At 38.4% G+C, this 14131-nt stretch overlaps 1 protein-coding gene across 1 annotated transcript in view; it reads left to right on the top strand.

The window, feature by feature from the left end:
- LOC149252209 (SUMO-activating enzyme subunit 1B-1-like) overlaps nt 1–14131 on the top strand; it is a 313309-nt gene that overhangs the window by 164492 nt on the left and 134686 nt on the right. Inside the window, exons 7-8 of the mRNA XM_089459659.1 lie at nt 1427–1477; nt 2077–2143. Coding sequence (XP_089315785.1) covers nt 1427–1477; nt 2077–2143 — 118 coding nt within the window. The remainder of the gene's footprint in view (nt 1–1426; nt 1478–2076; nt 2144–14131) is intronic.

Below are 14131 nucleotides of genomic sequence, written 5' to 3'. Positions count from 1 at the left end.
GATATTCTCTTGGGTGAAGAATGGGAACAAGGGTACAATCAAGAGCAGTCAATCATCCAACTTCACCTGTGCTTCATATTAGTGTGCCCCAAATATTGAATGAAAGCATACGATTACAGAAATGGTTGGTGTACCTTCTTATAGATGACACACCTCCCTTAAAGAAGTATACTAGATGTTAGAGAGCACTGACTGGAGCATAGGTGGAGAGCTCTGAGGTAAATCTATCTGTGGATCTTCATTGGACTGCTGGCTGGCTGGCTGACCATTGGGGATAAATTTTTTCTCTTGGGGGTTACAGGGACCACAACCAGCTGAGGTGGGAAATGCAAGTTTTCTGCAACGACAAATTTATGTTTGATATTATTGTATCTGAGAATGAAGATTTATGAAATTGATCTGATGTGTGAAATGGGCGATGAAATGAGGTGTTTGGAAGCTTCTATATGGTGAGCTGCTTGATCATTGGACGAGAGGCAATGGGTTTGCAACTTTGCCAATCATTTCTATTTATGGGTATTTTAACAGACATCATTCTATTCAATCTTTTCTATCTTGGTTGGACCTACAACAACTAGTTTAATGGACATACAGGCAACCCAATTGACTTTTCTGATCGTGGTGAAAGGGGTTACTAGGTTGAAGAATCATAAGTAACAACCACTTCTACACTGTTTTAAGTTTTTTAGTAATAACACACAAGTCTATTTGTCTTTGAGGATAATTGAAAAACATTTGATTCGAAATTCATTAGTGTATCGACTTTGAGCTTAAAGAACTCAATTTTGTACCATTTCAAGGAACTTGTTTTTAAACAACTTTTAATCTATGTTGCATGAAACTTCTAGGAACCCAACGTTTCGGGCCGTACCAGTACCCGAAACTCTGAAACTCGGCTAAAACTCGACCATCATGTTATCATCTATGAGAGTTAATATAGATTTGGTTTTCCTTCTCAATTGTCATCTATGTGTCTTATTCCCTCTTTTCTTGCAAGATAACGTGTTATTCACTTATATATATATATATATATATATCTCAATTGTCATCTATGTGTCTTATTCCCTCTTTTCTTGCAAGATAACGTGTTATTCACTTATATATATATATATATATATGACATTTCGACCAACGTTTCCATTTTGAGAGGTGACATTTCTAAACGTACCCGTTTCGGAAACTCCGAAATGTTTCGGCACTTCGTGCAACTTAGCTTTTAATGTCAAGGTCATGTGCAAATTTTCTCTGTGGTTGCATGTGATGGCAAGTGCAGCGTTTCAATAATTTCAATCATGTATTTCGAATTTGATCTTTGACTCTCTCATCTTGTTAACAAATGGGCAGAATCTTCTCTATATACATGATATAAACTGCTGTTTACATCTTTATGTGTCTTCAACTTATGGCTGTCCAATTTCCTCTGCAGAAAAATCAGGAAGACACCGTTGCTTCTCAAATTTGCTTTCCAAGCTTAGAGGTATGTATACAATTTAGATATGATATGGTGCCTTGCAGACTTTTCTTCAGTTCTCTGTATAATTATTCATTTTTTTTCAATTATGTTAAGGTGTAAATTGTAAAAACTGTGTCTATTATGGGGATACATGTGGATTCAGTGGTCTATTGTGGGGATACATTTGGATCTGATTCCACCCTTTTTACCAGCTGAGAGCATGTTTTCGTTTCATATTTAACCCTGATTTCCAGCACTGTATGTGCATTCAAGGTTGACAGCCAATCCCCATGATAAAATCTCCCAACTTGGTCTGCAAAATATTTTGGATATACATCGGAGTCTCATAGCTAAAATTATAGAAACTTCTGAAGAGGTACTTGCTTCTTTAAGGAACAAAAAATGCCATGTGTAACAATTTGGAAGTATCAAATAAGTAAATGTAATTTTTAAAGGCGTGGCCTGAATATTAGCAGAACTGCAAACACTGACACTTGTGTACATTGCCACCTGTACCTATTCTCTTGTGGGGTGATAAAAACCTGAGTGTTTGTGTGCTCAGTCACGAGTTTTCCAAATTTGTTCGTGTGGTTAATATTTCCCTTTATGATTTGATGTGGCAGGAGTCCATGTCAGTTCGCTGGAGTAGTCTTCCTCAAAAGACAACTAAGCTCTATTTTGCTCTAAGAAGTGCGTGCCTCACTCATTTTGTTATATCTTGCCTTTATGTAGGCGTTGAATTTATTTGTATCTTCATTCATTATGTAATATTCATGTATCTCTTGCTGCTTGAATTTTGCTGCTTCTTTAAAATATTAGAGTTGTAGAGTTCTCCTCAACCTACATGCTGAAGATTACTTCTTGTCTGCATTTTGTTGTAACAGAAAAGAGTGTAACAGCTTTGCACTGGATATGTTTTGAGCTGCATAGCATATGGCCTAACATATTCTGGATGTTACCAATATAGCAACGGTGCCCAGTGTTGTGAAAAGCGCGATTAAATCGCGCTTTTTTGAAAAAATCCCGCTTTTTTCCCCGCGCCGATTTAATCGCGCTTTTTACACGAAAAAATCGGCTATTTTTTTGTTGCCGATTTTTTCCAAAAAAAGCACGGGGTTGCCGGGACAGCATGATTTTATAATTTTTTTTTTGGTTTTTCATTTGGTCATTTGCGTTTTTTCATGCAATTTTTTTTGAAAGAAACAAATAATTTTTGAGTGGGGCAGCTTAATGATCATGTCTAGGCCCTAATATGGATATGCTATTCATGGTAATGTTAAATTCTTAAAGTAAAAGGATTCATTTTCATCCTTTTACTTAAATTTTTAACATTACCATGAAATGACTCAGGATGTTTGAGAGTGGTTCCAGCGTCATTGGATTTCATATGGAGAAAGTAGAATTTTAGATTTCATTTAAAATCCAGCAGACTTATCAGTTTTTCAGGATTTCAGGATTGGGAGATTGTAATGTTTCCAGGTGACACCACCTGCTCGGGCTACCCCTGCCACCAGTAGAGGACGTGGTCTACCTCCTATAGCTCCTACTTCTAGTTCTTCAACTTCTAGACCACATCAGACTCCACTGCCATCTCCACCAGCACAGGCACCAGCATCTACATCTAGAGGGAAAGGGAAAGCTGTGGCATTTTCTCGCAAGAGGGGCAGAGGAAATCAATAGGATTAGACCTCATTTTATTGTATATGACATTATGACATGATGAGATACATTATCATATTTTTTGTTGATATTTTGAGGCTGAGTTGGGACTCGGGAGTCAGGACTTACTATTCAGGACATGATTCAATGTTATGTGTGATTTTAGCGCTAGAAATGATATTAAACATCTTATATATTAGTTTTTTTATCATATTTATGTGTCAATGTATTTATTTTATGTTGTAGATGGTTTAGATATTAAAAAAATTGAAAAAAATGAATATTTTTGTACCAAACGATTTTTTCCCGCTTTTTTCCGATTTTTTCCCGATTTTTCCGATTTTTTCCGATTCGTTCCCCGCGCCGATTTAATCCCGCTCGCGCTTTTCACAACATTGACGGTGCCATAATATTTAACCCACAACTTTTAGATCACAGCTGAAATGTGTCAAGACATTGACATAATACCATGCTAACTCTCAGGTTGAGGACTGCTAGACCTAAAGGGATTGCAGCACAAACACAACTTGCATTGTTGGCTTGGAAACCACCTAGGACTTGCATGTGTTTACAGCCAGACCACCTCCACAATGTAATTGTAATAGAACACTCAGCAACAGTTGATTCCATCCCTTAAACCAACTATACCGAAACTGTAGGGAAAATGCTTTTGAATAATTGGGATAACGTTCAGTCCAGCGAAATGGACATCTTGTCTGCTAAAACTTAGTGAGATTCTTGCCTTCAAGCTAAGCTATTTTGTCATGATTATTGCTACAGTCACATGAGATTGATCAGTTGATAAGATACAAAGTATTTACACTAGTTTCCAAACACATGGGACTGGATGCATGTCTTGGCATGATCTGCAAGTCACTTGACAAAAATATTCTCGAATATCTTCAACTGGTCCTTATGCTACTGTACGGCAGACAGTAGAAACCTAGATTTAACACAGTTTTATGCTAAGCTTAGCTTATATAAATAGAAAATAGGCATCCTTGCTGTCCATTCACAGCATAACATTGTTTAATTTTTACTATTTTTATTTTTTCTATCATCATGTTTCCTTGCATTCCTTCATGCAAGAAGTTAAAGTTTAAGGAAATACAGATCTGCAACCTATCTTAAATAAGCAATAAAGAATGCACAAGATGAAGTTTTTTTATACTTGCAGTGATGGTATGTGTTACAAGTGCCGTAGGGCCTCAATAACATATTCTTTTTGCAATTTAGGATGCTGTGGAGCTGGAGAATTCCTATTATAAATTTTGCTAGAGGGAAAGAAAGATTGGATGACTAGTAGTCTAGTACACTCCATCAGGGCTTTTTGCTTCATTCTGAGCACCCAGGCCCCATCCCATCAGATCCGATCCCATCCATATAGGCTCTGAGTGCTCTCATTTTCTTTATCATCCACATAGCTTGGGCTGGAATATTCATCCCTCTGTAACTGGTTGTTTTACAAATGAAACAAACCTGTATAGTCATATAAGTCAGAACTACTCTAGCATGATCTAAGGTGCCTTCTGGGTGAAAGTCCTTCAAATGCTGTTGAAAATGGAGATTGAAGTTCTCTGACAGGCCTGATCCTAATTTATGAGAAGAATCAGACTGAAGTGCAAAATCATAGATTTATCATAAAGTGTATATGTTCCTTAGTCTGAAAATCCTAATTGTCTGATCTTCAAGGGTGTGACTTGTTGATATGTTAGTGAGCCCATTTATAGGACCTTTCCATGTGTATGGTGTAATAAGGTTTTCTGGATGGGTATAACCTCATTGATTGATGTTTACCAAAGCTTGACATTTTTTGAAGTTGACCTTTTGGATACAGCAGTAATAGACCTCAAACAGCTGGTTTTTGAACTAAAAACAGAAGAAAGCCTACACTTACAGAAACCAATTGAGGATTCCCCAATGTTCCAGAAGAAAATTTCGAACATTAAAAATTTACAGGAAAAGATAAGATCACAGCAGGCCATTTTTAAACAACAGACAAAATCCCAGCAGCAAACACACAATTCTTGAGTTGAAGTGGTTCGGAAAAGGGAACAACCTTCCCCGCTCACTGTGGTCGAAGTAGTATAGGAAAGATTGAATGAGAAATGCCTTTGTCGAGCCAAGGAGCTTAATCTGAGAGTTTGTAGGCTCCCCCCTCCCATGGCCCGATTGGGCTCCCTACAACTAGGCACTGTTAGAAAATCAGAAAGGCAGAAAGATTTTCTTTATATTGATAATTACTTGTGATATTCTTATGTTTCTCTTTTATCTTTTAGTTCATCAAGCAATTACCAAAACAATAGCACAAAGATCACAGACACTAGATGTAGGCAGACAACCAGGGAAAAACCCCTATCTAGGGGAAAACCCAGTCAACAATTCTTCCTTAATAATTTCATGAGATGATCCAAGACTCTTGACCTAGACACAGACTTCCTCCACACCAAGTCAGCCCTTTCTTCCTTCTGTAGATGATAACCCTTTCAACAATAACTTCGACCTAGCAGCAACAACTTGTAGCAGCAACAAAACTTCGATCTAGCAGTTAGCCCAACAACAACTTCGATCCAGCAGTTAGCTCAGCAACAACTTCGACCCAACAATTAGCTTCGTCCTTCTAGCAAATATCCTAGTAAATCTACACGAGTGAGAGAGAGACAAACCCAGAAACTTCGATCTTCCTTCTTCCAGCAACTTCGCACTTTTTCTGCTCTTCTTCTCTTAGATATTGAACTTGTGAGAGACTGCTCCAAATGAATTCAAGCTGCTTGTATATATAGGCTTCTGGTGAGGTCGAATTACCCTGTTTGAGGCTGACTTGATCTCCTTGAGGCCAACTTGGTGTGGAGGTGACAAATAACTTATTTGACTCAATAATAATTCTTTTTACATGATTCAAAAGCCCAAGAAGGGTCTCTTTTAATGGACAATGACTCTAATGACTCAGTATAAATTCTAGAAGTCCTCAATGGGGACTTTGACCTAAAACATGATGACCCAAGCATGAAACCCATGCTTTAATAAGTCATTTTAATTATAATAAAATTTTCTTTTTCTTTCTTTTGATAAATACATTTCATTATGGCTCAAATACAATTATGAAGACCAAACCTAGTTACATTCCTCAACAGACACTTCTTTCCTTCATGACATTTTAGGTTTTAAGGACATCACCCTTGATCATGCATGGATGGGCCCCAACTCTATGCTCTCCCTTCATTTTTGGACGCTTGAACACTAACTCAAAGCCCTCTAGGCTAATCAAAGATTGAATTCTATGCCGCCCACACAAAGGATCTTTCTTGATCCTTACCTCCCCAAATCCCAACTGGAGGAACTCAACTTATCTAGGGATAGGGTTACAATGGTGCCAAAAGAAGGGAAGTGTGTAGTTATTCGTGATCTCAAGGTCGTCATTTGTGATTTAGCCCCTCGGGAATACTCCTGTGCTTGGGCCAAATGACGGTCTCGTTTAGCTTGGGGGTATGTAGGGGGAGTTGACCAACCCTCTTCATTGGTTGTTGGAACTGGAATGATGCATTTTGGTCTTAATATGGTACACTTAGTGATGTGATTAGGTCCCACTACCTCCTTTTCCTCTTAAAGACACATGCCAACCCCATGTAAATGCCACCCCTAAACTGTGGGTACCACTGGGCATGGTCATGTTGACTAAAGGCTAGATCTAACAATGTGAGAAGGTCCATTGGGTGGTATGTCTTATACAAGACTCCCTACAAAGCAGGGTTATTATGGTGTCATCAAATGAGCATGTCGATTTTTATAGATCTGATTCCTTCAAAACAACCCCCTTCTTTGAGATAGCTATATTGCAGATTGATACTTCCCCCTAGCCTTGCCACATTTTGCACTACATAGGGAGTTTGAGGGAGACCCTTACCCCAATCTTTATGTAGACATCTCCTACTATTCCTCGGAGTTCATTCTTGTTGAGGATTTCAACTCCCATACGAGAGACTTATAGATACCCCTTCATGATAGAGTCAAGGATGCACTTTGGCTCTAGGAGCTAGAGTCATATCCTGTGGGTTTTCATTGGAGTTTGTAGGATAGGTATGGGCCACTCACAAGTTATGAGAGACAACTCTTGTAGTTGGGTGAATCCCATGGCTTACTAATCTTGAATGAGCTCCCTTGTTTTCTGGGCTTAGGAGCTTTTACTTGTTTCCCCAATAATGGGAGGTCTAGTGTGGTTGACTATGTCCTGGCCAACTGGGATCCTCTCCCACATATTCAACACCTCTCAATTTCCCGCCTTCCCTTGGAAAACCATGGAACAATTCAGTTGTTCACTCTCGATCAGTATGCTCAGAGACATTTGATGTTCATAAACATAATCATATATATATATATATATATATATATATATATATATATATATATATATATAATTTTATTCAATTGATGGATGATTTTTACAAGGCTATGGCAGTTCTCCTTTATAGGAGTTGACTGGCCATGAGCCCAAAAGTCACATCCCTTGGGACTGATGTCTATTCAAAACTAATTAGTATCTTATCTTAATTTAATTTATTTACTAATTTATTAATTAATTAATATGTATTTATTTTATTGTTAAAATATTTGTTATTTAATATATATATCGAGTTATGAATTTTTAATTCATAACATTGCCTTTCCCTTAAAAATGCTTTGTCCTCAAAGCATAGGTAACGTTGGGTGTTGCTGAAGAAAACACTCTGTCTCCCATGATGAGTCTTCCTCTGGTAGTTTCTTCCATTTGATGAGGTACTCCTTAATAGTCTTGGACCATAATACCTTCTCTCTGGTAGCGAGTATACCTTTAGGTTCTAAGATGATTCTTCCTTCTTCATCAGTCTCGGGTATCTCTGTTTGAGCTATTTGATTTTGCCCTAGTACTTTTTTGAGACTTGATACATGGAACGTGTTGTGGATTTGACAGTTGTCTGGTAGCTTCAGTCCATAAGCCACGCTACTTATTTTTTTGATTATTTGGTATGGGCCATAATATTTAGGCGATAGCTTATTTTTCCCTTGTTGTTTTAATGACAATTGCTTATAAGGTTGAAGCCTAACAAAGACCCAATCTCCTTCTTCGAACTCTCTTTCAGTGCGATGCTGGTTGGCTTGTTGTTTCATTCTATTACGTGCCACGATTATATTTTCTTTTAACAAGTTAATAATTCTTTGGCTTTCTTCTAAGTGGTCTTTTACTGCTTGTACTTTAGAATTGAGTAGTGCAAAATCCTTCCACCTGGGTGGCTCATAACCATATAAGGCTTGGAAAGGCGTCATCTTAGTTGAAGTATGGTAGGTGGTATTATACCACCATTCTGCCAAGTGTAGCCATTGGGTCCATCTGTTTTGTTTGTTGGTGACGAAACAACAAAGATATGTTTCCAAACATTTATTTACGACTTCAGTTTGACCATCTGTCTTAGGGGTGATAGGCCGAACTCATGTTGAGAGATATTCTTTCTTGGTGGCAGAAATCCTTCCAAAAATTGCCTTTAAATTTTGCATCTCTATCACTGACAATGACCTTGGGAAACCCATGTAGTTTGTAAATGTTTTTACAAAACACATCCGCAATTTGCTTAGTTGTGTCAGTTTTTTTGATGGCCATAAAATGGGCATATTTAGTGAGTCTATTGACTACGACAAATATCTTGTCCTTACCGTCAAATACTGGTAGTCCTTCAATGAAGTCCATCGAAATTTCCTCCCATTTTTGATTTGGAATGTGTAATGGGTGTAGTAAACCAGGGGTTGGGATATTTTCACTCTTATTCCTCTGACAAACATCACATTCCACAACATATTTTTGGACTTCCTTACTCATACCCTTCCAATAGAACGATTGTCGAATGTTGTAGTAAGTTTTGAAGAATCTGACATGTTCGGCAGCAGAAGAATTGTGAGATTCTTTTAGAATTTTCATTCTAAATTTGGATGTTGGTATTAGGTAAATTCTACCTTTGTACCATAATAGGTCATTCTTCCATTCAAAATTGGCATATTGGCTGATATTTTCAATCATAGAACCACAATCCAAATCTTTGGCATACTTAACTCGTATTTCGTCTAACCATTCAGGAACAACTACCAAGGCGGCGCATGTTGTGTTGTCATCATCCTTACGTGAGAGTGCATCAACTACAACATTTTCTTTCCCCTTTTTGTGCAAAATTTCTAGGTTGAATGCGGAAAGTTTCTCCATTCACTTTTGTTGTTCTATTGACAATGTCGTTTGTTGAAGTAGGTATTGAAGACTATTGTGGTTAGTTCGAATTGAGAACTTACTTCCGAGTAAGTACTGTCGCCATTTAGTTAAAGCATGTATGATGGCAAGCATCTCCTTTTGGTAAGTTGATTTCAAGCTTTCCCGTTTGTTGAGTTTCTTTCTCTCGAATGCTATAGGGTGGTTGTCTTGCATTAATATGGCCCCAATTCCGAACCCTGAAGCATCACATTCTACTACTAGCGGTTTGGAGAAGTCTGGAGTTGCCAATACCTGTGTGGTTGACATCACTTCTTTTAGATTCTTGAAGCATTCGTCTGCCTGGTTATTCCATTAGAAAGCGTTCTTTTTCAACAAGTTGGTCAGGGGTGTCATCAAATGTGCATAGTTTTTTATGAACCTTTTGTAATACCCAGTTAGACCTAGAAATCCTCTTAGTTTTGATACGTTCTTGGGATTGGGCCATTCTTTGATTGCTTTGATTTTGTTGGGGTCCACTTTGACTCCTTCCCTGGATATAACGTGTCCTAGGTATTCAACCTCCTTTTGCCCAAAGGTACATTTTGATAACTTGGCGTAAAATTGATTCTTCTCTAATACAGACAACACTTCCTCTAGATGCTTGAGGTGCTCCTTCCATGTCTTACTGTAAACGAGAATATCGTCGAAAAAGACTAACACAAACTTTCGCAAGTATGGGTGGAAAAGTTCATTCATGGTTGCTTGGAAGGTGGCTGGCGCATTTGTTAATCCAAATGGCATAACCTTAAACTCATAGTGCCCTTCGTGAGTTCTGAATGCCGTCTTTTCAACGTCTTCTAATCTCACTCGAATTTGATAGTAACCTGATCTCAAATCTAATTTTGAGAAATATTCTGTGCCATGGAGCTCATCTAGCATCTCATCAATGAATGGAATCGGAAACTTATGTTTAATAGTAATTTTGTTTAATCCTCTATAATCTATACACAACCGAAAAGATCCATCTTTCTTTCTGACCAATACCACTGGTGCCGCGTATGGACTTCTACTTTTCGTAATGATTCCATGCTTTAACAGATCTTGAATTAGTCGTTCTATTTCTGTTTTATGATGATGGGGGTAACGATACAACTTTACATTTACTGGTGTTGAATCTGGTTTGACTTCAATGATATGTTCAATTTTCGTTTCAGGGGGCAATTTCATCCGTAGATCTTGGAAAACTGTTTCATACTTCTGGATTAGGGATGAAACTCATGACTGTTGGTGAATCCCTTCTATCGATAATAACTCCAATTGTTGACATTGTGCAACAAATACTGGGGCTCCCTTGCGAATAAGCTTTTTCATTTGTTGAGCAAAGATGACTTGGGTAGGTGGGGTTTGGAACCCAAAAAACTTATACTTCCTTCCATCCATTTTGAATTTAATGAACTGCTTTTGGTGATTTGCTAAATACGTCCCTAGTGTTTGCAACCATTGTACTCCTAAGACGACGTCTACTCCTCCTAGGGGGACTGTATAAAAACTAGACTCCATTTCGTATTCATTCAGTTGCATTTTGACTTTATGGCACTTTCCTACTCCATCTATCCGTTTTCCATCTGCCACCATAACTTTTAAATCTGCTACAGGGTAGGCAAAAATGTTCAGTCTTTTTGCAACATTGACATCTATAAAGTTGTGCGTACTTCTTGAGTCTATTAGAACGATAACATTTTGTTTCTTGATATGGCCTTTAAGCTTCAGTGTTTGTGGCTGAGCTATCCCTGTGATGGCTGCCAGAGAAATTCGTGGCATATCTTCTTCTAAATCTGGATTAGGGTTCTCATTTTCTTCATTGTTCTCTTCGTCGAAGCTATCTTCTGAAGATTCTTCTTCTTGTTCTGCTTCGCAGTTGTAAAGTTTTTGCGTAGTGCATCTATGCCCTAGGGAATATTTGTCTCCGCATGTCCAACACTTGCCATCCCTTTTTCTTTCAACATTAGACTGTTGTTTTCCTCCATTGCGCATTGGTGGTGGAACGTACTTACTAGTGTTTTCTGAAGACGGTTTACTTGACTTCCCCTTGGAGTAGCTGTTTGATTTTTCATTACTAGCATATGGTGCTTTATGGAGTTTATATTTTCGTTCAATAATTATGGCTGCATGCCTGGCATCCTCAATGGTTTGGGGTTTATATAATTTTAATTCTTCTTGAATGTAATCCTTAAGGCCACAACGATACATTTTTAATAGCTCTTTGTCTGAGAATCCCCTTTGCCTTATCGCTAATACTTCCCATTTGTGAGTGTATTCACTTACCGATCCCTTTTGTTTGAGGTGAATGAATCTTTCGTAAACATCATCCTCTTCTTTGTCATGAAACCTTTTTAGCAAGGCATTTTTAAAATTTTGCCAATTGAACGAGCGAGCTGCACATTTGTTAGACCACCATAGGAACCAATCATACGCTTTTGCTTCCAGGTAGTTGGATGCGGTCATGACCTTCTCTTGTTCACCTATTGGCGGGTTTGCTCCGAAAATGGTGTCCATTTTATTTACCCATACAATGGCGCCTTTATGGTCCTTACCATCGTATTTAGGTAATTCTCTTTTAATTTTGAGGTAGTCTTTGTCGGAGAACCTTGTATGGTACTGACTTCCTTCAAACTGTATATGCGGTATTCACGGCTTTTCGTGCATCGATGGAATTTCATGATCTGGAAAAATTTTGCCTTCCGGAGTTTTTGGACTTTGCATCTCCGAGGGATTAAAAGGTGGATTGGCTCATCATGCTCCTTATTGCTATGATATTCTTTGCCATTTCGTCTTGACAAACCCCAAATTTATCTTGCTTCCTTTCGACATCGTCAAGGCGCTTATGCATTCTGTCGAGTTGTTCTTGAAATTTTTTTGAATTGTCGTCATTATTACTGCTTCCCATTTTGTTCTTCTTCTTCCTTGTAGACCCGATTTTGTTTTTTTATTTTTTATTAAATAATATTTTAATATATATAACTATATTAAATTTATATAATATAGTTTATATTAAATGAATTTTATTAAAACTATATTAAAGTTTTATAATATAGTTTCAATTAATGTCACCGAAAATTAAAAAACACGTGATTTTTTTTGGCTTAGAAGGAGAATGTATATTAACGGGTTTCGCGGACCGACGCGATGGTCACGCGGTTGACCACGTCAGTTAAACGTGGACCGGTGATACACTGTAGACCGATGATACGCTGTGGATTTGACAAGGAGGGATGATGAACGACAACGGGGAGTCTTCGGCAACGAAATCTTCGACAGCGGGGAGGATGGCGGGAGTAGTGATGCAGGGAGCTGCTGGAACATACGTCAGCAGGTGGATGGATTGCGGGTTCGAGCACGGTCTTGGTAGCGGATGTTCGACCAGACAACGACTTTTAATTGACGGAGCAGTGCAGATCAAAGCGTAGACTTGGCAGCGTGGACGGGCAGTGGACGATACAGAACACGTGGGGTGTTTGTGGGACTATGGATAGCGGGCGTGGGATAAGAGGACGTAAGACAGAGCAGTGAGGGTGGTGATGGAAGCACGTGGATGACACAACGGGAGGTGATTATGTGATATGGTGATGCACAGGCAAGAGGAAAGGACCGCTTTAATACCACTGGAACAATTCAATTGTTCACTCTCAATCAATATGCTCAGAGACATTTGATGTTCATAAACATAATCATATATATATATATATATATATATATATATATATATATATATATATATATATAAATTTTTATTCAATAGATGGATGATTTTTACAAGGTTATGGCGGTTCTCCTTTGTAGGAGTTGACTGGCCATGAGCCCAAAAGTCACGTCCCTTGGGATTGATGTCTATTCAAAACTAATTAGTATCTTATCTTAATTTAATTTATTTGTTAATTTATTAATATTTATTTATTTTATTGTTATAATATTTGTTATTTAATATATATATCGAGTTATGAATTTTTAATTCATAACAGACCACACCCTCTTCACCTTCTCCTCCTCAACTTCTCCTCGCCCTTCCCTCAACCCCCAACCCACCTCGTCACCGCCCTGCACCACTAGGCTTTTTGATAGTGTTTATGTTGCATCTTACATTAAGGAATTGCTCACTCATGTGAAGGAATTGCTCACCCCCTTTGCCATTTCAAATCATTGGACACAACTAGAGGCAAATATGAGATATTTTTGTTGATCCTCATGGAAGCAACCCTTCACTCCCACCCACACTCTAGTCGTTGTCATACCCATAATCCCTAGCTCTATCCCATGAATTGATGATTTGATGCTTAATGCAAATCCCTCCACAAATAGCTCTGTCTCACCCTCACACACAACCCATATTGCTTCCCTCACCTTCACAAAACAAAACCTAACCTCCTTCATCGTAAAAAATGAGTATTTCACTCTTGGAGGAGATGGGAACTTTGTAATTCCCTCCACCACTCCTCGAAAGCCTTTTGGCATGCCCTTTTTCGTCAATCTTGTACCATTTTGCATGACCTTGACCCCAAGGCCCAGACCATGTTCTCCCACACCACCTTCCTTTATGATATTCCTGGACAGCCTCCCACCCACGTTTCCTTCCCCGCTCCCTTTCTCTTGCCCCCTTTTATAAGCGGGACATTAGGAGAGCATTCAAAGCTGTGTGTAAAAACAATGTAGTTGATGAGGAAGGACTCTAGGTCGAATTCCTTAAGCATGGCGTCTAGTCCCTTGATTTCCATTTCGTTGATTTATATAATCATGTGGTATGTACCAACTTCCCC

The sequence above is a fragment of the Pinus tabuliformis genome, chromosome 7 (assembly GCF_031772625.1).
Source record: "Pinus tabuliformis cultivar Carrire ecotype Pingquan chromosome 7, CPIR1, whole genome shotgun sequence".
In the NCBI taxonomy this organism is placed as follows: Eukaryota; Viridiplantae; Streptophyta; class Pinopsida; order Pinales; family Pinaceae; genus Pinus; species Pinus tabuliformis.
This window is presented reverse-complemented; position numbering and strand designations above follow the sequence as displayed.